At 36.5% G+C, this 24,396-nt stretch overlaps 1 protein-coding gene across 2 annotated transcripts in view; it reads left to right on the top strand.

Annotated features, from left to right (window-relative positions):
- Nbas (NBAS subunit of NRZ tethering complex) overlaps positions 1–24,396 on the top strand; it is a 340,725-nt gene that overhangs the window by 340 nt on the left and 315,989 nt on the right. For both annotated transcript variants that reach the window (XM_071601352.1, XM_071601351.1), the window contains exons 2-6: positions 1,928–1,979; positions 3,326–3,362; positions 6,164–6,241; positions 6,553–6,600; positions 11,135–11,178. In XM_071601352.1, the coding sequence (XP_071457453.1) occupies positions 1,928–1,979; positions 3,326–3,362; positions 6,164–6,241; positions 6,553–6,600; positions 11,135–11,178 (259 nt within the window). The remainder of the gene's footprint in view (positions 1–1,927; positions 1,980–3,325; positions 3,363–6,163; positions 6,242–6,552; positions 6,601–11,134; positions 11,179–24,396) is intronic.

Genomic DNA, 24,396 nt, shown 5'->3' with positions numbered 1-24,396 from the left:
GGCCGTGCACCTGATCTCTCTAGTCGCTGTCACTTTTTCTTAGAGGGGAGGTCGCGGAGAGGGGCTGGGGGTCCTCCTGTCCGGACTCTTGGGGGTCCCTTCCCGCGGACTGGCGAGGCCGGGTCTGGGCTGCCTGGTCTGCGGCAGGAGAGTTTCCCAGGTCGCCAGAGGCTTCTCTACGTCTGGGGCCCCCGCGGGTCGCAGGATCTCACCCTTTCCCCCCACGTGGGGTGAATCGCGCTAGTTTTTTTCATTTAATAAAACCGTGTCCGTGTTTTGTATTCCGCGTCCCAGCGAGGAGTGGGGACGCAGATGATAATACGCTCTTGGGACTTGCAGTATAGGGGGGCGATAGCCCGGTGAACTCTCCGGTAACCTGGTGCTGTACGTTCTGCGTAGCGGTTTTCGTGATATGCCAAGGCAGTGAGGAGAGGAGAGCTACTGACCTGGTTTGGGAGCCCTGCTAGGAAAGGAGCTCTATGTTGGTTGGTGGCTTATGAACTGGATCCTGGGGTTATCAGTTGTTTCCCAGGCAGGACCTTCCATGCATAGGGGAACCCGTTTTGGGAGGAGGGGGACTGGGGATTGAACACAGGGGTGCTCTACCAACGAGGTAAATCCTCAACCCTTATTTTTATTTTGAAACAGTCTTACCAAGTTGCTGAGGCTGTCCTCAAACTTGCAATCCTGCCTCAGCCTGAGTGGCAGGGATCATAGTCTTGTGTTACCGAACCTGACTCAACAGATACTTAAAGGATCTAACTGTGCCTATCACTGTTAGACTTGGAGGAAGCAGCAAGCTCAAACAGGATTATTAAGGAAAACGGAGTTCATATGAACTCGGTTTTACCATGTCTTTTCTGAGTGTTGGCTTATTGTACAGCTCACCTTCCTATAAAGTGTATAGCTTTCCTGTATAACAGTCTTACTGCAGTTTCTGCTTAATGCATTTTGTAGGGAGGCAAAATTCTGCAGATAGTCTTTCTGGTATGTTTCCATTTGTTCTGAATAACATAAGTACTCTGTAGGTTACACAGCTAGCCTAACAGGTGGCTACCTTTTGCGTTCTACAGGCTGTTTCTACTCCTTAATACTGGTGGTTAATTATAGTAATGTTCAGAATAATTATAAGTTGATTTAGAAAAATAAGCACAGCAGCAACTTATATTGAAACTTTAGAAGCGCTTTGCTGCCTTTTTTTGGGATTCTGTTGATGTCAGCAGCTGAACCATAAGCTCTTAGAGGGCCACTGCATCAGATTCATCTGTCTCCGTGGGGACAAATTGTGTCTTGATGATCACCTGTGTTGAGTCAAATAATGTTTATATATTCTTAAAAATATTATCTGCACTTAATATTGTCTTCACATTTTCTTGACAGCCCTTCAGTGCATTTTACTCACATATAATACCTGTTTAATGAACATTCAGTAGTGTTCAGTTTATACTTACAGAATGGAATTATTCAATATAGCAGTTATGTCTGTTTTGTTAGTAGCATTGCCTTTATGGACATAGAAGAGATATTCAATGTTGCCTTGAGGGATGAGTTTACTAATCCATATGATCACTTTTCCTATAAGCAAACCTTATTTTAGGTTTCTGCAGCCCACTCGCAGACTATCCTGAACCAGCAGCCACATTCTTTGCCCTTGATTTCTCTTGTCTTCAATTTGTGTTTTTATTTGGAAAGTTTGCAGCCTCAGTTCTTGTGCTCTTGTGCTCTTGTGCAAGGTTCAAGTTGACATGTGCTTATTACTGCCAGGCTCACCTTTATTCCAACTGTAGCCAGTCCTGATAATACTTTTCTGTCAATCTCTAGGTTTTGAATTTTGTTAATTCTGAGCATTAGTTAAGTATAAGTTGACAAGTTGTACAAGTATTACTGAAACACTTTCAAATGTAAGGATTTGTTTTTCAAATTGTAGCCTAGAGGTAACCGAAAGCATGGAGCATCGTTTATCACAAAAGCAATCAGAGGTAAATATAGCTTATTTATTTTTCTATATGTAATAGTTAATTTTCCCCCATTTTATTTACAACTGCTATTTTAGAAAGCTTGGGTGTTTTAAAATGTGTTCTTTAGACTATTGATGTGGAAGATGATGGAAGTGACATACATGTTATGAGTTTAATTTTATATGCAGATGCATATACATGTATTTCCACACTTATGTCTTTAATGCAGTGTAGGGTGAGGATGTACCCTAGTTTTAACTATTGCGGATGTATTCTATAAGGAATGAAGAAATCCAACCTGGTGTGAGTCTTGGAGAGACTATGGATGTTGAAGGGGAAAAGGTTGGAAAACTACTTTAAAAATGATTCAGATATAACTGGTCAAAAATATCTGTTCATGCCACTACTGACAGCCTTTACATGTGAGTTAATAAGAGTCTGAAAAAGAATTGAGTGCTATCCTTACTGAGTGGACTGTGAGACTTTCATTAAATAACATCCCTTTTACCAGAGTAGCGGGGAGGTGCTGTTATTCCTTTGTTTTCAGCTGAGGAAATTTGCTTGAGTTTTTCTTTTTAATGTGACCATTCTGCCTCCAAAGTCCATTTTTATTTTTTGGGAGGTTTGAGCTCCTTATAAGATTGTTTCGAAAGTGTTGAGTGGTTGAAATTATAATTTTATCTTTATCTTATACAAGGAGCTGTAACATTGAATTTTCATTATCTCATATGCTTTGAAATTTTAGAAAACATGTACAATAGTAAAAACTTATTGTAGAAAATTTAGAAAATACAGGTAATCATAAATTAGAATATTTTTTCTTTACAACTGAGATAATCTGTCTTCAGACTTTTTTCTATTGATACACACCTAGCTGCATACATTCATACATGTATATATTACACATAGGTATTTTTAAAAAAACATATAAATCATGTAGTACTGTATTAGAACCCCTCCCCCCCTGCCCAATGGCTTCCTCATTTTAGTATTTATCTTTGTTATAAAGAAAGTGTGAATTGGTGTCTTTGGTTTAATTTTTATACAAATAGTTTACCTGATTTTAAAGGTCAATTTCTATGACTTCTAGTCATGGTTTCATTGAAGCTTCTTAGATTTTATTTCTTACCACTTTTTTTTGTTAGGTAGTACTTTGAAGTCTTGAATAATACAAACTTGAATCATACTTGTTCACATTAAATTCTATTAAAACTGTGTATTAGGTTATTTTCATCTTAAGAATTATGTTCTCAATATTTTTTGTGATGACTCGGACTGTAGTACCTTTTAAACTTGTCACCTGTAAACCTAATTTGAAAATGATTATTAAAGGACAATTGACTTATATTTGGCTTTTTTTATTCCAGATCATTTACTATTTTTACGCCAATACATCTGGTACAGGTGAGACTTCAGTTCTACAGAGAAACAGTATGGACATCAAATACGTACATTATCTGACTTAAATGTTAATAAATAAACTCCAGATCATGATATTAATGTTGACATTAAGGTGACCAATTTTAAAAAGTATACATTTCTAATATTTTGGCATAAATTGTGAGGATAGACTTGAAATTTTTGTTTCCTTAGTCATTAAGAATCTCATTACTTTTGCTTCATCTGTGTGTCCTCAGTATTATCTTGAACACACAGGGTGGATGTGTGGCTTGCATATCTTTAAAAAGTTATTGTTAGATCCACTCTCCCGTGTAATATTCAGTTGCTATATATCAGAGAATGTTCTTTAGGTGTCAGTTCTTGTGTACTTTTTAATTCTTCTCATGTAGTGTTGACTTTTTAACTTTAAAAGGAATGAAGAAGTAATCTCGAAGGCTGTAATTCTACTTCTAGAAATATGTGGAACTTGTTTATAGAACTATTACAGATTGCCTTTTCCTCATCTTGAAAGCTCCAGAGATAATATACTTGCATAAGAGACCTTTGCTCTTCTCTAGGACTTCCTCCAGGTTTTTTTTAAGCACTCTATGGATTGGTGTGTGTGCGTGCGTGGGCACATCTATATGTATATATACATGCAAATTTAAATAGGTTTCTTTAAACTTGTTTCTTTGAGCATGTGGAATGATAGGGTAGAGATGAGTGAGGAGGAAGAGTAGGTAAACGGGAGAATATGAAGGTATCCTGAACACCCTGGACAGAGTAGGCAGAAAATGTCTACTCACATTGCTGATTACATTTTTTGAGGACTCAAAGTTCACTCTGATGCAATCCTTATGTGATTACCTTACCTTCAGATCAGGTATCAGTAGGTATCTGTCTCCTCTTCTCATGGAAAGTCCTTTTCCTTAAACTGGCCAATGTTTTAGTCAGCTTTTTTTTGCTGCTATGGCTAAAAGATGAGAACTAAAGAGGAAAAACTTAATTTGCGGCTCTGTTTCAGAGGTTTTAATCCATAGATAGCAGACTTTATTCCTCAGTGCCCAAGGTAAGGCAGGACATCATGGAGAAAAAAATATGGCAGAGGAAAGTGCTCAGGACATGGTACCAGGAAGCAGTGACTAAACTGGGCTCACAAAATATATACCCCAAAGATAAGCCCTCAGAGCCCACCGCCTCCAGCCACACCTTACCTGCCTACAGTTACCAGCCAGTTAATGCAGTCAAGTGGATTAATGTACTGATTAGATCAAGGTTCTCATAATTTGATAATCTCATCTCAACTTTCTTGTATTGTCTTACACATGAGCTTTTGGGGGAACACCTCATGTCTAAACCATACCAGCCATGTTGATCATAATGCATTCACAACCTATATTAAGTTTTTATTTTCCTCATCTTATTTTCAAAGATTGTATTTCAATTAGTGCTCTTGAGCTTCTGATCATTAAACCTGAAGGTTTGGGAGCTAATATTAAAAGTATAGTTTTCCTTAAAAATTTTTTTACATTTAATCTAAAAATATTAAAAATACAGAATTCTATACAATATAATAAACATGTTTGTTTTGTATCTACATTTGAATTAAAGCAGTTGTTGCTACTCTGCCATATTTCAGATTCGTTTTGCTCTATACAAAATGTCACATTTCAAGTCCTTACCCCATGTCTTTCCTTTTCCGTCCCTCCAAGAGAAAATTATCCTGTGTAGATGGTGTTCATATTCACATTTCATGTATATTTCCTGTCTTTATATTAAAAATGAGCATAAATAACACCAAATATATATTCTAGTCTAAAAATAGTTTTGTATTTTTTGATTTCCTTGTTTTTCCTGCAATTTTTTTCAGTTCAACATTTTAATAACACAACATTCATTTTTCTCTAAAACATTGTTTCAGCAGAAATTTTCTATTGTCTTCAGGTATCCCTCATTTGTTTAATTCATTGGTTGTGGATAATTTCTTCATGTCTTTTGTGAATGGTTTTATAGTGAACTTATGCTTGGGGATTTCTGTATCTCATGAGTATTGTGAAACTGTAGTCTGATCTTGCACTTAATGTAGGCTTGAACTTTTATTAAACTTATTAAAATTTTTTGATGGTGGTGATCAAGCCCAGGGCTTGCACATGCTAGGCAAAAGCTCTACCACTGAGTTCTAGCCCCAGCTTGGGGCTTTTGATTTTTGATAGATTTCATACTTGTCTTCCACAGACTAGAGTTCCAGGCAGAAGAGAATCATTAGTTTTTGGGCCCTTATTCTTTCATTGCTAGAACATACACTTGAGCAGTGTGCATCTCTCTAACTCCTGTCCTCTCTGATCTAATTGCTTGTTTCCTATTCTGTATAGCAAATCCTGTTTGGGGTTCTCATCTTTTTCCCTTGACCAGTTCTAGCTTTCAGGTATTTTTTCATTGTTACTACTTGGAAATTTATCTTTCTATGGTGAATTTAACTCTATCTTGGAATTTGTTTTTGTTGAGCCAGAATTTCTAGGTTGTCACAGCAGAAAGGATTTGTCATAAACTCACACACACACTCTGCTCTTTTATTGGTATTCTAGATAACATTTTTCCTGGAAAGGGCGAGATCTGTATCTTTGAACACACACCATGTTTTCTGGAAATGGAGAAATATATATATGTATATAAAATATAGTCAAGTTTCAGGTATCAATTAGTAACTTTTGGTTTTGTGTTGATATTCCAATTTTATGTTCTGATGGAAAAAATTCTTTTTAAAAGCCTGTGTATTAATATTTACCTAGTTTTGATTTTAAGTAACTGATGTGTTGTGATTTCAGTCCCGCACCCTTTTTGCTCCCTGATGGACTGGTTCGATTGGTTAATAAACAGATAAACTGGCATTTGGTACTTGCAAGGTAAGATGTATAAAATTTACATGTTTTTATATCTGTATTAGCTCTCAAATTTCATTGTTGACATTAATTTTAGGGTTCTATGGCTTTCACTCTTGATTTTTATGATATATAAATTCCCTTTGTGACCTATGATCAGTATTATTTAAATGTTAATTCAAGCTGTATGGAATAATTTTCTCTGCTTTTGTACCTAGGTACTTATTGTAAGGTCAAACGATGAATAATTATAGGAAAAAAAATTAATGATTTAAGTTAAAATAATTCTGTTGAAGGCTGACAAATATTCATATTTTTTTTTTCTTTCATGAAAGCAATGGAAAGCTTTTGGCTGCTGTTCAAGATCAGTGTGTAGAGATAAGGTAATTGTTAATATTATTCATATGTAAAATTTCCTTGAGTAAAATTTTACTTGAGAAATAAGAGCTAAGATTTTTAGTCTTTTTAAGTGAGGAATATTCATAAGGACTTTACAATTAAGTCACTTAAATTTTGTGAAGTATCGAATGCCAACTTATGAGTGATGCTTTCTAAGAGTAGTTTACTCATATTTTGACTTCCCCAGGCCACTCTGCTGTCTCCTGAGTTTTACATTCACAGTAAATGTCTCATTTTCTAGACTCTGGAAATCGCCCTTGTTTGACTAGTTACTGCTCTATCGGAGATGCTCAGGAAGGTGTCAGAGTGGGGACAGCTTTGTTCTGCTGGCACAAGCTGTAGATTGAATTTGGGTTTGTGAAAGACCAAGGTTACACATAACTTGAAATGAAACAATGAAAGAGTTCTCCAAGTTGGGTTTTCTTGGTATTTTATTTTAAAATATTACATTAATTGTAAACTAATCACAACTAATTTAGAAAAACTAGTTCTTTGGGAAATTTCCAGCAGCAAATTAAATGTGTGGCAACTCTAAAATTGAGGGTTACTTTTTTCTAGGAAAGCCCTAATTCTTTCTTGGTTCTTGAAAAGAAAACAAAACTTTCAAGATGTTTAGGTCTAGATGCTAGTCAGAGGATTTTCCTGCTGCTTCATTAAGAAAAGTGATTATTATTAATAATCATTCAGTTATCAGTTTTTTCTTTCTTTCATGTATTCAGGCAGAACTGGACTCTTCAAATTTAGGGGGTAGGGATAGAAAACAGAAGATCTGTCCCCACCTGGGCATTGGCTTCAACTGGGAAGGCTTTCTTATCCCTTCTAAAACCATCAGGAATAGTAATGATGGACAGTGATGGACAGCCATTCAAAAATAAATTAACTTGATTCGACTTTATGGGCAGGTGTGTGCGAGTGGTGTTTGTACCAGGGATTGAATTCAAGTGTGCTAAACCACTGAACTATGTCCTCAGCCCTTTATTTATTTTGAGATGGGGTCTCACCAAGTTGCTGAGGGCCTCGATAAGTTGAGGCTGGCTTTGAACTTGGAATCCTCCTACCTTGGCCTCCCTACCCAGTAGGATTGCAAGTGTGTGCCACCATGCCTGTGATTCCTTTGACAGCATCATTAAACATCAAATCAGCACAGTGTTTGAATTTAAATTGTTCATAGAAATGGACTAGCACCTCATATTCCATTCGTTGCAATAATGTTTTTTTAGAGAAATTTGCTTGCTCATAGTGACTCAAAAATAAGTTAGTAGGCCAGACTTATTTCCACTTTTCCATGAAAGGAAAACAATGAAATGATTTTAGGTGTTAGTCTGGGTGTGCATGTGTGTGGTCAAGATAAAAAGCTTGGGAAGGGACCATTTGACCAATGATTTCATGGATGAAAAGATAATTTGAAAATGTTTTGTAACGTATATTATGTCTTGAGGCTTACATGGTGAAAAGTTAACTCCACTAGGAAGCCTTTGATAATATACCCTTTATTAGTCTCCTCTTCCCATATATTGGTTAATCATCTATTGCCGCAGTCTGGCTGGGCACACAATCACGAGCCCCACCACACAGCTTGTAGATTCAAACAGCAACTCTTTATTCCCGAACTCACACCAGCCGTCTACAATCACGTTCTGGGGAAATCCACGTTCTCTGCCCAAATCCACTCCACTGGGCTTCTATCTCCAAAATATACTGTCTGAATCCCGTGAGAACTCAAGGGGAACTCAGGCAGCAGGATACGCCCTATTCCCAGCAGGAATAATCTTAAACCTGGAACCTAAACTGGGAACGCCCTAAACACGATTATTTTAAACCGGGAACACCCTAATCCGCCCTGGTCCTTGAGCAAGGTCACCTACATTCAATGTCACTGCAACATGGGGTACGCTGGCAAGGAAATTGTCATACCTACTTGGCTAATGGCTCCCAGCAATCTATCCTTTAGGAACCTATGATAACTTTTTTCTATTTTTAATAAGATGCTAATAGTGGGCACAATCAGAAATGCTTTATGCATGTTTACTCATTTAATCTTGGTAGAATCTCTTGTGAGGCTGTAGTTATTGCTATTTTCCCTTATTTCTATAATAAAGGACATGATATAGTTGAATAACCTCCCTAAGGATTTGCAGTAGGCTTTTAGTTTCACTGTTTATGCTCTTAGCCACAAACCTATATTACGTTTCACTTACATCATGCTTAGCCAAGAATGCTTGTATGTTTCCCCATTAGACTAGTGCTTTGCACTTCAGTGTGTTCCATTTACCAGGAACTTGGGACAGATGGGATTTGGAGTGTGTAGCTCCAGTTATGTGCTCCTTGCAGGAGAGACTCCTATGTTTTTCCCAGCTGGTATTTCAATATACATACCTAGGGATTAATAATTTGGTGAATAAGCACGGGGTGTTTGCAAGTGGAATAGGGGAATCAAGCCGAGAAGGCATTATAGGGCATAGCCACCTATGCCTTGCATTGCTCAGTTGGCATTCATTTGCTTTTGCTGACTAAATACAGGAGCATATAGACTGACTCTGCAGTAACCTAAAAGCAGGTGTGTTTGAGCAAGATGTGGAATGATCAGCAAAGAAAAAGGGCAAGAGAGATTCAAAAAATAAATTCTTATGACTAGAGCTTATCCTTGAATTTAAGGTCACTTGTTATTTTCCATATTCATCCTTTCTGCCATAGTAAAAGACGTGTGCAATGCAAGATTGACTTAGTAGTAATGGCAGTTAGTACTCAATAGGTATTTAATAAACATTTGTTGCTTGGATTAGAATATGAAAGATATTCTTAGTATCTCAGCATTATTTGATATTAGGAAGTAGTTATAAAGAAATGGATTTTGAGGGGAAAAAAATGAAAAGCTATAAAAGTTTAATTTTGGAGAGAGTGCACGCTGTCTTTTCATCTGAACTTGAGTTGCTGTTCCCAGTTTTATTCTTGTGGTCATGGTAAATGACTAATCATTTGTTCTAGTATGACACACTTGCTTACTTGTGGGGCTGCCCATGGATAGGATAGTGAAACAATTGTTTGTGAATTGCTTCTTTAATTTGTAACTTATCAGCAGCTATAGATTAGAATTGGTTAATACGTGTTTCCTTATTTCCTAAGTAGTGAAATAATTATGATTATGGGCTGTTATAAAATAGGAACTGATTGGAAACTATCATAGAACACAACAGAACACATTAAAATAAGGAATGCTTACAGGAAAAAAGCATATAAATTCTCTCATCCCCAGGATTTGCTTAACTATTTTAGGTGAATAAGTTCTATTAAGGTTTAACAAAACCAGATTATATCTTCCTGCCTTTTCTTCCCCAGCAAAAATAGCAACTGTTAGTGATTATATTAAAGATAGTAGAAAATAGAGTTAAGTAGAACTACAAATTACCTACTCTACTAGCCAAAATTGTCTATTACTATTTTGTTGTATATCCTTTGAACCTTTTCTATTTGTATTTGTTTAGTGGAATAATGTTGTATATTTGTTTTATAGTGACTGATGAATTGCTTCTGCAATCTGTAAACTTAATTTTCATTCTTGATATTAATTTTAAAAGGCTATTCAGAAATAAATGTCAACATCTTTCCATATCACTTATGTAATTGCATAATACTTCGTGCATGTACATAGTAAAATTTAATCTTCTGGGTGTATTTTTCTTTTATAAATTAGACTGCATTAATTTTCTCAACACTTGTATATATCTGTAGTTATTCCCAGAGATAACTTTGTAGAAGTGGAATTGGGTCAGATGCTAAAGACATGAAAGTTTTGGGTGATTTTCAGTAAATTTTCTAGATTTAGCCTTACTTTTGAACATATTTTATAATTATAGTACTCTATTTCAAGATCACAGATTTAAATATGTCACTGGTTTAAATATGGTGACTTGTTTGGGCTATTTGATTTATTAAAATAATATTTGTAGTACGATAGAAAGTAGTGATTCTTAACTAGGATCAATCTGTGAAACTTTAAAAGGTATTGTTGGGTCCCATCCTATACATATGCATTACCCCCCTCCCCCACCCCTTGGCTCTATAGATTGAACTTGGGGCCTGGAGTGTGCTGTACACTCAACTACAAGCTATACTCCCAGCACTTTTTGAGTCAGGGTTTCACTAAATTGTTCAGCCTGGTCTCAAATTTGCCATCGTCCTGCCTCATCCTCCTGTGTAGCTGGGATTATAAGTGTGCACCACCTTGCTCAGCCCTGATCTAATGAATCAGAACCTTTGGGAATGGGGGCCAGATTTTTCTATCATATTAAAAGAGCATGCTTAAACTCATTGTGTTACATCATTGTATTTGTGTTTCTGATTTCATAAGAAGGTTGGAAGAAAATACTGTGTCTAATGAAAGTGTTATGCCTCATATGAGACTATCTCTATGAAAGGAGTGATTCAGTGTTGGATATAGAAGTGTATAATATCTAGTATTTTATAGACTTACACAGTAGTATTTAAGGATAAAACTTGATCTTTGCACATATTTTACAGATCTGCCAAAGATGACTTTACCTCCATTATTGGGAAATGCCAAGGTAAGAATTTACAAGATATAAAACGAAAATTTTAAATCTACAATTTGTTTATTAAACTTAGAATAGATACTAAATATTAACAAGGATTATTATGACTATTGAAATAAAATTGTAATTGTTTATATGCCTTAAATATTTTGCTTTAAGATGTGTTTTAGAAGAATTTGAAATTTAAACTGTCACTAATTTTAAGTGTAGCTTTTTATTTTGGATCACTGAAGAAACTTATGGCAAGAGTTGGTCAGATACAGACTAGTAAAAAGAAAAGTCTGACTTAATCATTCTTAGAAACATTTCAGCAAAAATTGATTGAATACAATTTATGTGCATGAAGTGTTTTATTGGTACTTGACGTATGATTGTCAGCAAGAAGGTATAGTCCTCTGAAGCAATCAAATATTTAACTAGAAACAGACGAATCTAGTAAGGAAACGGTTTACAGTGAGTTTTCAATGGGTGTGAGATAAGTGAGAAAGTGATTTTTGGAAATCAATTTTAAGAAGTCAGTTCAAGTTAATAAAACCACTTTAGAAAGAGCAGTATGAGATTCCTCAGTTCAAGGAAGGAAACCATCATATTATCATTCTATTCCATTTCTTGGTATTTATCAAAGAATTAAAATCAGTATATTATAGTGATACATACTTTCCAACGTTTATAGCCATCCAATTCATAATAGCCAAGTTATAATTCATAATAGCCAAGTTATAGAACCAGCCTAGGTGCCTGTTGATGGATAAATAAAATATTGTATACATACAAGATGGAATTTTATTCAACCATAAGAATGAAATTATGGCACTTGCAGGAAAATAGATGGAACTGGAGAACAGATTGGTAAGTGGAAAAAGCCTGACTCAAAGTCCAGGGTTGAATGTGTTCTCACAGGTGGGAGCTAGAGAGAAAAACAGAAAATAAAAGAAAGCCGGTGGCGGGGGAGGGTAGGTGGAGGAATCTCATGAAAATAGAAGGGAGAGCAGTAGAAGGAAGGAAGGAAGAGGGGAGGACACAAGGAAGTACTGGGGAACAAATCTACCAAATTATGCTAAGTCCATGCACGAATATACCAGTGAATCCTGCTTATATATGTAACTATAATGCATTAATTGAAATAGAGGAAGCAGACTAGGAGGAGGAGGAGATAGGGAAGATACTGGGTAATGACATTGATCAAATTATGTGCATGTACAAATATGGCATAATGAATCCTATTATGTATAATTATAATGCATCAGTAAAAATTTAAAAAATAAAGCCAATTTCCAAACACATATGAGAATGAGAGGTCAGCAGAAGATGGAGATAGTGGTTTGGATTTGTTTGCAGAAGCAGTGCATGAAAAGGCAGAGGAAACATTACTAGGAAAATAATTGACTAGGTAAATGCGTCCTTTACCTATGTTTTATTTAGAGGACCTGTGGTCCTTGTCAGATCTGGTGTTAGTTTAATAGTGCCATACCTGTAGGAATCGGTGATAATCAGTCATCTTGTTCATGACAAACATGGTCTTACTGTTTGCCAGGCTATGTAGTATTTTACATGCATTTTCTATATTTTATCTTAATATTAGGATACGAAGAGTCTTTGACAGTGGAAGAATGAGGAGGAGGGAACATCAGTGGTTTTGGAAGCTATACAGTGGTGCTAATAGAGGATTCCCCTATGTGTGGGAATAGTGGTGTTAAGCTGTTGTCAAATGTACCACTGGTAGCCTAGGTCCCGTTTTCTTTTGTCCTTCTCAGCCACCTAAGTGTGTTCAGGAAATTAAAGATCGAATATTTAAAGAGAAACAAACTGAATTTCCATAAACCATGAAATTCTATTAGTATATCAGTTATCATTCTAATGCAATTTCATATATATTGGTGGATAAAGTAGTGTTTCTATGGAGTTATTTTTATACATAGTGTATGTTGTAACAGTAGCAAATGTAACACTTCCTATATATTTATATAAATGTATATCTCCTCTTATAATCTGTTTTTTTTCCTCCTCTATTCCCTAGATGGTCAGTAGTACCATTATCCTTAGGTTGCCCAAGCTAGAAAACTAGAAATTTTCTTTTTTCTCCATAAATTCTATGTGCCAGGCACTGTCTTGGGTACTAAATGTGTAAATGGAGATTATGATATAGGTTCCTAGATTTGAGTTTAGTCTGTCAGGGAAGAGAGAAGAGGACAATACTTCATTGACATTGTACTAAGTGCTGCAGTGGAGAAGCATTGGGCTTTACAGAGCCCTGGGATCTGGTGAATTAGTTCTTGTCTCCCATTTCTGCCCTTTATCAGTCCTGGTTCAGGTTCTTAACACCTTACTCGGTTTCTTGCAACACTTGGCTGGTGGTTTCCTTCTCTGTGCCCTTCTCTTCACACTTTACACTCCTTGACAAGGTGGTTTTTTTTTTTTTTTTCCCCCCCTTCCCCTTGGGGGTTGCTGGGGGATCAAATCCAGGGCTATTTGCAAGCTAAGCAGGCCCTCTACCATTGAGCTCTTAGCCTCAAACTGATCATTTTAAAAGCAGGATTCTATCAGGTTATTTCTGATGTTTGGCTGTACTGCCTCCTATATATGTAACTTTGTCAAGTAACTCTACCTCTCTGATATGATTTGGAACTTAAATGTCCCCCAAAGTTTCATAGTCGAGGTTTGGTCATCAGCCTATTGGGAGGCGCTATTCCTTGAAGAGGTGGGTTCTAGTGGGAGGGAGTTAGATCATTGGGGGTGTGCCCGAGTAGGGGATATTGGGTCCCTGGTCCCTTTATTTCGCTGCTTGGCTTCCATGAGGTGAGCGGCTTGGCTCTGTCACCTACATGCTCCCCACCATGATGTTCTGCCTCACCAGAGGCCCAAAGTAACGGGGCCAAGTGACCATGGGTGAAACCTCTGAAACAATGACTCAAAAATCTTTTCTCATAAATTCTCATTATTGTGTCAGTGATGGAAAGCTGACACATTCTGTGAACCTCAGTCTTATCTGTAATGTTCACATAATTTTATGGATTGAGTTGTGGAGAAAATACAAAATACAAGAATATGAAAATTCTCAATGCCTGATGCATAAGTACTTAGGAGATACTAAACTACTGTTACTATGATTCTACCTAAAATATCAATTGTTTGATATTGACTGTGGAATACAATTCATATTTCCTAATCGAGGATGTAAGACCCTTCACAATCGGCCTATCTTCTGTGAGTCCTCTGCCTTGTGTTCTGTGTTGTAGTGTTCGCATGTCAAGTTTTCCATTCCCGTTGTGCTTTTTGTGCCTTGTTACAGGTGGTTCCTTGCACTATATATCGGCCCTGTACACGTTGGGTCAAGCATCAGCTCTTTTGGGAAGCCACCTTCACCATTTATACCTCTTGTTTCTCTGGTACTTGTTTGTGCTGATATCTCAAATAACTTAGTCTTTAATTGTTGATTTGCTTGTCTGATTCTCAGACTAAGTTCTTTGAAGTCAGGGCTCCTGTCTTTTTTTTTTTTTTCTGGTACTGGAGGTTGAACTCGGGGCACTTGATCACTGAGCCACCTCCCCAGCTCTATTATCTATTTAGAGACGAGGTCTCACTGAGTTGCTTAGTACCTTGCTTTTGCTGAGGTTGGCTTTGAACTTGCAAATCTCCTACCTCAGCCCCTGGATTACAGGTGTGTGTCACTACCCTGGCACAGGGCTCCTGTCTTACTCAGGAACTTAAGATTTTTACTGATTAGAGCTGCCTGACACATAAGGTCAAAATTCATGTGCTTATTATCAAGTAAGTACTTAGGAACTAGTCAATGACTTTTATTAGTGTATGAACACAGTATATGTGCTTAGTTCCTGTTGATGAATTTTAGAAATACATGAGAATATATATTATGTGTTAATTATATGTACTATATACATCTTTATATTCATTTATGAGTATTTGTCATGATATTCTCGGTTTTTATTAACATATACCAATGTGTATACATACCATGAATGGAACAGTAAGGGTAGTTGAGAAGCTCTGCTTGCATAGTATCCTTTTCAAAATAGCATGAAGAGAGGTAGTGTTTATAAAAGTGAATGTTTAAAGAGCTCTAGAATCTCTAGAACTAACAGAAATTCTAGAGCTCTAGAATCTCCTGAACTTCTATGGTTTCCTGAACTTCTATGGTTTCCTGAACTTCTATGGTTTCCTCACCAGTGCTTTTTAAAGTAGACCTTATTTGGCTTACATAAAATATATGGTTCGTAAAGTCCCCAAAAGAATAATGTGGGGGAGTTTCAGTTGAATATTTTCCAGTGTGGCCCTTAGCTGGGTGTGAGCCTGGGAACTCTGAGGTAGGTCTCTGAGGAGCATGCTCAGAACGTTGGAAGATCTAGACACACACGGGGTCCTTTTGAGCTTTGGCTTTAGAAACCTCTTGGCCAGTAAGTAAACTGAGAAATTTACAAGTTAACATGAAAATAGGAAGCTTAACTGTTCTGTATTTCATACAAATTATAATACTTGTTAAAAATTTTTAGAGTACACAGTTAATGTGGCAGTATAGATGAGATAATGCTTTGAGAACTAATGTTTTGTTTTGTGGGCTTCCAAATGTATGAAGTTTATGCCCTTAATGCTGCATTAATGGCTTCTTTCCATTTCATATAATGTGAGGTAATGATCATTTGCTTATTATCTGACTGATCTTTATGGGAATAACTCCCATATGCCAAATGATATTTCACGTACGTGCCTGGAGAAAAGGAGCCAGATTGTTAATGTATTTTTGAAACTACATACTGCAGAGTCTGCAAACTGAAATAGGAGCTATTTGGTTCCACTTTGATATTTTTCAATTATTCTTTTATAAAAGATAAGCCCTTTGAGAGAGGTCTTAAATATGCATTGCAACTGGTTTGGACTCTATTTGCCATGCCACTTTAAGTCATTCAGTCTTCTCTTTTCATCTTGAACAGTGACTTAAAAATCCATGTGGAATTATTTTTATTAAGCTGCTGTATTTTAATTAAGAGATTTTCCTCATATTTCTGACTTTGAAATATAGCAAGCCAGAGTTTAACTGAACAGCAGCTTGCCTACTGTAGGACAGCCGATGGCCTGCCAGCCCGCCAGTGGCTGGGGCACTTTGCCTGAGATCCACTGGTTGCCTCAGGCTTCCAGCAGTCTCATCAGTTTGCTGTTGGATGCCATGCAACATGACTTTCTATTTTGCCATGAAAAAGACTGGGAAGCATCTATTTGAAATGCTCATTTTGAAATGAAAAAATTTATTTCAAAAGTGACTTAGGAGCTTAGGAGCTTCAGATTATAACTTTTTTCCCCTTTTCGTAAATTTTTAGAGAAATTCTATTTCTTACTGAAAAATACATATTAGTAGAAATTAAGGAGCAAAAATAGAAATAAACAAAATATCAACATTTTCTGTTCTTTCGATTTTTCTATAGTATTCATTGTTTTGTAATTGGCTTTGTTAATGATAGGTTGCACTTTTTTTTTGTACTGGGGATTGAACCCAGGTACACTTACCACTGAGCTTCTTAGTTTTCAGTTTTGAAACGGACTTAAGTTGCTAAGGCTGGCCTCAGACTTGTGATCCTCCTGCCTCAGCCTCCTGAGTTGCTAGTATTATAAGTGTGTACCACTGTGCCTGGCTTGTTGATACTTTTTTAGGCTCAAGTTTAAAGAAGACTTTCTGAAGTATCTTTTTTCCCCATATTTTCTGCTGGACAATTTCCTAAATGTCAGGACATAGTTCTCCTAACTATTCAGGTAACACAAGAAGATGCCTATGAACTTGATCTCAAGTAGCAAGCAACTCAGTGTTGTACTTGATTTCACAGGCATGGTGAAGCCATCATCAGGCCTTTAGGCAGATAATTGTGAAAAGCATAAGTAGGAGATTATTGCGTCTCTATTTGAAGGATATTGTATGTAGATTGTCTGCTTGTAATGTGCTTTTCTGGTTTGATGTTGTAATAGTGCTGGTCCCAAAATATTGGTTGGCAAGTATTCCTGTTTTATTTTCTGAAAGCATTTGTGTAGAATTGGAATTACTTCTTTCTCAAATGTTTGATGGAATTCACCAGAGAAACTTGGAGTTTTCTAATTAGGTTTCAAATTCTTAAAATTGGATATATTAAACTTTTCAGATCTTTAGTTTTTCATGGAATTTGTTTTAATTAGCTATACATAACAGTAGAATGCATTTATGCATGTTGGATATACATAGATGGGGTATAATTTATCATTTTTCTGATTGACCAGTATGATTCTACAACATGTACATAGTTATATATATGTGTGTGTATGTGTGTAATGTCTGTTTTTTTCATAAACCCTCCCCTCTCCTCCACCTAATCTAAGGTAACCATTCTTCTTTAGTCCTCCCTTCCCCTGTTGTGAATTAGCATCCACATATTAGAGAAAACATTTGGCTTTGGGATTTTGGGGATTGGCTTATTTTGACTAGCATGATATTCTCCAACTCCATCCATTTTCCTGCAAATACCATAATTTTATTCTCAATGCTCAGTAATATTTCATTGTGTATACATACCAGTTTCTTTATCCACTCAACTATTGGACATCTAAATTGGTTCCATATTTTAGCTGTTGTGAATTGAGCTGCTGTAAACATTGTGGCTGTATCGCTATAGTATGCTAATTCTTAAATCCTTTGGGTATAAAACGAGGAGTGGGATAGCTGGTTCAAATGGTGGTTCCATTCAAAGTTTTCTGAGGAATCTCCATACTGCTTTCCAAATTGGTTGCACCAATTTGCAGTCCCACCAGCGATGTATGAGTGCACCTTTTTCCCCACATCCTTGCCAACATTTATTGTTGGCAGTATTCTTAATAATTGCCATTCTGAATGGAGTGAGAGGAAATCTCAATGTAGTTTTAATTTGCATTTCTCTAATTGCTAGAGATGTTGAACATTTTCTCATTACTTGTATTTCTTTGAAGTCTGTACATTTATTTAGTAAATGTACATTTTAGACTACTGTTATTTGTTTTTTGGTGTTAAGTTTTTTGAGTTCTTCATGTATCCTAGATATTAATGCTTTATCTGAGGTATGTTGTAAAGATTTTCTCCCGATCTATACTGAGGCTGAGGCTCTCTTCCATGGTTTCCTTTGCTGAGAAGTTTTTTGTTTTAATCTATTCCACTTATTGATTCTTGATTTCTTTTTTATTTCTTACATTTTAGGGGTGATGTAAAGGAAGTCAGATCCTAGGCCGTTATGAAGATTTTGCCCTACTTTTTCTTCTGTTAGTGTTTCTGTAGTGCCTAAGTCTTTGATCCATTTTGAGTTCTTTTTGTGTGTGTGTATGGTGAGGTTTAATTTCATTTGCTGCATATGAATTTCCAGTTTTGCCAGCACCATTTGTTGAATAGGCTATCTTTTGTCTATAATATTCTTATACTTTTACTGTCTATAGCATATTTACTGTTTCTGATTTATAATTTTCTGTTTTGACAGGATGGAGATTTCAGTGTATTAATATTAAATAATAAAATTTTATTTCTCTTTGATTTTTCTTTATTCTGGATTTAATTAGCTCTTATTTTTCTGGATGGAAGATCTTTTATTTTTTCATAGTAGAGATTGAACCCAGAGGCACTCTACCACTGAGGCATATCCCCAGCCCTTTTCGTTTTGAGACAAGGTCTTGCTAAGTTGCTGAGGCTGGCTTTGAACTCCCAATTCTCCTGCTGTAGCCTCCCCAGTTGCTGGGATTATAGGTGTGCTCCACCATGCCTGGCTTGGAAGATGGAAGCTTAGACTAAATATTTTTTTTTATATTTAGCATTTTATATTTAGCATTTAAGCCTATTTCTAATACATGCATCTGTTTGATAAGTAATTTCTGTTAGAACATACACAACTTTGATTAATTTGATATTGTGGTTTGATTTGTCTTCATGAATGTTTATATATATATATTTTTAAAGAGAATTTTTAAAAATTATTTTTCAGTTCTCGGCGGACACAACATCTTTATTTGTATGTGGTGCTGAGGATCGAACCCAGGCCGCACGCATGCCAGGCGAGCGCGCTACCGCTTGAGCCACATCCCCAGCCCCTGTTTATATATATTTTAAATCTGGTTCTTGGCTATGGTGCAGTTATTGTGTATAGTGTTTCATAAATTTGTTTGAGTTAGGTAATGGTGGTATTCCTTTTTCAATTCCTGAGGAAAGTGTAGAATTCTCTGTGTATAATGGTGTATTTATTTACATTTCAGTTCTGTGTGTATTTTGGAACCCTGATTTTTGAGATGTATGTGCATAGCAGATGGCTTTGTCATCTCTTTTCATCCTCTTAGTGATGGCAGTCTTGCACTGCCTGAAATTATCTTATACACACTCACTCACTCTTGTGGGAGATCAGGTTCAAGACTAATTGCTGCTTTTGTTCAGTAACAAAAGCAGAACTTGTAACAAACTCGAACAGTACACAAGTAGGAAAGAATGATTCTTTCAACTTGCAATCTTCATAAAAGCTGCTTATAATCCTTTTATATACATGGGCTGGCATTTACTCAGGTGTAATGAGACACGGTATAGAACCACATATACAATATATCTGGTTCTACACCTTGCTCTCCCCCACTTGCTACGTGGGGGACATCTTATGGGGTGGTGACTTCTTAAAGAATTTCAGTCTGTTTCATGTGGACACAGTATTTGAGTACAAGAATGTGAATCACATTTCCTATTCCACTTCTCTATAGAAATTTAGGATAAGTCTTCTTCCTCTTTATTTTACCTGTTTTTGTTCATCTCCCATCCTAACAATGCTGGAAAAGTCACTCTGTGGGTATAGAATTTGAAATGTGATAGCTACTGCTATAATCCTTTTCAAAGAGTTATACCTTTTTCATGATTTATAAATAGGTATGATTGAGGCCATGTCTTTTATTCATTTTCAACACTATATATTGCCTTTTAAATATTCACCATATTCACAGGCAAGGGTAAAATATCTCATTTTCAATTTGCATATGTTTAGTTTTAGGGGTGGGGGTGTGTGTGTGTGTATCTCTAGAGAAAATTGTTAGGTCATATTCTTTTGGATTTAATAGGCTTTTCTGTATTTGGTTTGTAGTATCTGTACAGCATGAATGTTATCCCTTTATCATCCATGTTGCGAATATTTTTGCCCAATTGAAGTCTTAAATTTCTTTTACATAGAGAATTCTTTTTTTAGTAGTGTTTGCCACTTTTTAAGAAAAATAAACTTGAGTTTATCATGTTTAGACCTTATTGTAGAATTCTAAATTTTTTCTCATGTATCTTTTTTTAAAGAAAGAATTTTTAAAATATTTTTTAGTTTTCGGCGGACACAACATCTTTGTATGTGGTGCTGAGGATCAAACCTGGGGCCGCACGCATGCCAGGCGAGCGCGCTACCGCTTGAGCCACATCCCCAGCCCCCTCATGTATCTTTTAGTGACTCTATTTTAAACATAAATAACTTAGCATCTGTCTTCCTATTCCCATGAATTTGCACTTGCTCCTTTGGTTCCTGACTTAGAAATTAGGATGTATATGAAATTGTTCCTCAAACTCTTCATATTGCAGATGAGGAGACTGAGGCCCCCATAATCTCCCCAAAGCCATACTCAACTTGTTTCTGGTAACAGAGACTCAACCCCATTGTTCCCTATTTTTAAAGTTCTTGCCATTCCATTTGCAGTGTGTACAAGTGGGCACTGGATTGAAATGTACCCTTTTAACCTTTGGGTGCCTGTTGTGTACTACCAGAACAAGGCACTGGTGATAAAACTTCTGAACGAAGTTGATGCAGCTTCTCACAATTTTGAATTCCAAATGTTTAATTATTGTGATGAGAGCTGAGGGAAATGAAATCATTGGAAAGGTGGAGAATAGTGGGGCATAAGAGGTTGCTTAGAGTCGTTAGAAGCTCTCCTAAGGAAGTGAGACTTGAAAATGCAGCCAGTGAAGGGTTCAGGGAAAGGATGCTCTAAGCAGAGAAAATAACATTAAAATAACATTAACAAAACTTGGAGTGGGGAGAGAGCTTGGCAGTTGGACAGGTTTCGGGTATAGCAGTGGATGAAAATGTGGGCAGGTGTGAACATTTTGACCTTGAAATGTCAGTTGTCAGGTTGCTGTTGTACTCTCAGCCTTTTTGAATACTTCTCAGGTAACTCTGACATTTGTCTTGTAAAAATGTATACTGTTCATTCCTTTCCCAAACCACACAGCTGGAAAAATCCAGCGATAGACTTTATTTTCACATGGTTCTGTGAAATCTTCTTGTAATGAAAACACATCTTTATCTGGGTCAAAACACGTGCTGAGTTTTCTGGAGTTACTGTTTATAACTAGAAATAATAGTACAAACAAATTCCTTTTAGAAGGAACTTGTTTTAGACAGAAACAATGTACTGCATATGTCTCTTTATCCCATCAAAATGAAATAAGAGGGAAAAATCTGTTCTCAGGTGAGACAATAGTAATAGAAAAATGTTTGCAGCATTTTCTCAGCACATAAATATTTTTTAAGGCAAAGTTGTCGTCTTGCTGGTTTTTATGTAGCATCTGTGCATATGTAGGTTTTTGAGTTGTTTATCATTTTGTGTCTGCTTCCACATTTGACTTTCTAGCTATCTGAAGACATGGAACTGTTTTTCATCTTAATCTCATTGTGTTTAAGAACTTTTTTTTAGAGTTTATGTAGTGTCTTGGTAGGACCGAATAAAGTTAGACTCTCCTGTGTTCAAGGACCTCTCAGATTTTTTAATATACTTTTTAACTATTGATAGTAAAAATGAACTCATTGTTACCTGGCATACTTTGCTCATATATACAAAATATATTACTGAAGGCAAGGGGAGTCTGACTTCTACACAGTACCTCTTTCAGGTAGAGAAAAGAACCCAGTTGTATAATGCATATTTAATTGGTGTTCTTTAAGGATAGTTGTGTAAACAACATAGTAGGTGATCAATACTATGAAAGATGTATGTACGGCATATTTGGTGCACTAGACGAGACCAGTCAGCTTCAAAGTGTCAAGGAAGGAGGAGGTAACAGGTTAACTAGGCTTACAAGGATGAGTAAGACTGGAGAGAAACAGTCCAGGTAAAGGCATCCATGTGTGTGAAGGGCAGACGTGGTATGTGTGGATGGTGTTAGGGGTGTGATACAGCGTATACGATAGGGCTTTCTGTAAGGGCCTTTCCTGTATAGTGAGGCCTTGAGACTTGGTTTTGTTGGGAATGAAAAAGCCATCAGGGATTTTAAAATAGCAGAAGGATTTGATTTGTTCATTTCTATTTTAAAATGTTCTTTGGGTAGTGGAGGGAGAGAAAGACTGAAGATGGGAAGACCAGTTAGGAAGCTATTTTATAAGAGTTAAAAAAAAAATGATAAAAACTGACCTGGGATAATAGCAAATAACTACAGAGAAGGCTACAAACTTCTGAAAATTATTTTTCCCTGTAGTTCCCATTGATCAGCCTCTCCCCATCCCTTCCTTCCCTCTTATCTCCCCAGCTTCTGATGATCTCCTGAAACTTGAAAGTAAAATGGAGGTTAACTTTCTTAGATTTCACCTGAGTGAGATCATGCAGTTCTTGTCTTTGCTTGCTGTTTTTCACTTAACATAATCTCCATCCATTTTGTCACAAATGACAGGATTTTTTTTTATGGCTGAATAGTTTTTAATGTACACATGCATTATATTCATTCTTCACTTGTTTCCATTTAGATTGTTTCCATTTGTTGGCTGTTATGAATGACATTGCAGTATACATGGAAGTGCAGATGTCTCTTTCATACACTGATTTCATTTCCTGTGGATATGTGTAGGTAGGAATAGGATTGCTGGATCATATGGTAGTTCTACTTTTAATTTTTTGTGCTAATTTACATACCCACCAACAGTGTGCAGAGTTCCCTTTTTTACATCATTGTCAGGAGGACATGATTTTGAGAAAACGGAAAGAGTGTGGGTTTTTTTTTTTTTTTTTTAAATCAAAGGAGAAGCACAGGGGACTCCTGTCCCAGAGGATGCAATTCTGCCATCAGGGAGAAAAGAGGGTTTTTAAAGAAGCTATTCCAAGTCTGCATTCAAGGTGTTCTCTGTAGGGGGATTGTGATTCACTGGTTAATTTGGGATAGGGAGAAGAGGGGGGAAAAATGCCCATTTTAAGATAAACCAAGATGGTGGAGCGCAAGGGCTGGTATATTCAAAGCATAAAATGAATCATTGTCACAGAACTTGCAATCCTCCTGCCTCAGCCTCTCAAATCACTGGAATCGGAGGCATGTGCCACTTTCCTTGGCTATTTTTTTCCTTGATTGCTCTGGTTAGGACTCATAGAACTATGTTGAAAAGTAGTGTAACTAGGCATCCTTGTCTTATTCCACTTATTAGAAAGCTTTCAGCCTTTTACTACTCAGTATAATGTTAACTGTTGGCTTATTGTATATGACCTTTATCATATTGAGGCCATATACCTAGTTTGTTAACTGCTTTTATGAAAGGATGTTGAACTTCCTGTTTCTCCCCCCCCCCCCGCCCCCCCCGCCCCTCAAAATCCCTTTGGTTATTTGGACCTTTTGTTTCCATACAAATTTTAGGATCTTTTTTTTTCCCCCTACTTTGTTTCTTTTGAGGTGATCATATGGTTTTTGTCCTTTGTTCTGTTGAGGTGGTATTTATGTGGGTGGAACTATCCTTGTATCCCTGGGATGAATTCCAATTGATCATGGTTAATGTTTTTAATATACTGTTGAATTTGGTTTGTTAGCATTTTTGTTGGATTTTTTTCAGCAAGGATACTGGCTTGTAGTTCTCTTTTGTGTGCTGGTCTGGTTTTGATATCAGGCCTTGTAGAATCTGTTTGGAAAAATTTCCTTCAATTTTTTTTGGGGGGCAATAATTTAAAGAGAATTAGTTCTTTAAATGTTTGGAACTCAGAGGTGAATCCATTTATACTGGGCTTTTCTTTGGGAAGCTTTTTATTACTGATTCAGTCTCATTACTTATTAGTCTGTTCACATTTTCTGTTCATGACTCAATTTTGGGAAGGAATATGTGATGCCATAACTCCAGGTTTTGTTTGAACAGACAGCAAACCAACAGAGTACTCATACTAGAGAGCTATCTAGGCACAACTTTGTACCAGTTCTGCAGTTGGTGTTTTGCTGAGCATGAACTGGGGGAATACCTAACAAGGGTACTCCATCACCTCAAGCCT

The sequence above is a fragment of the Marmota flaviventris genome, chromosome 14, assembly GCF_047511675.1.
Source record: "Marmota flaviventris isolate mMarFla1 chromosome 14, mMarFla1.hap1, whole genome shotgun sequence".
Classification (NCBI taxonomy): domain Eukaryota; kingdom Metazoa; phylum Chordata; class Mammalia; order Rodentia; family Sciuridae; genus Marmota; species Marmota flaviventris.
This window is presented reverse-complemented; position numbering and strand designations above follow the sequence as displayed.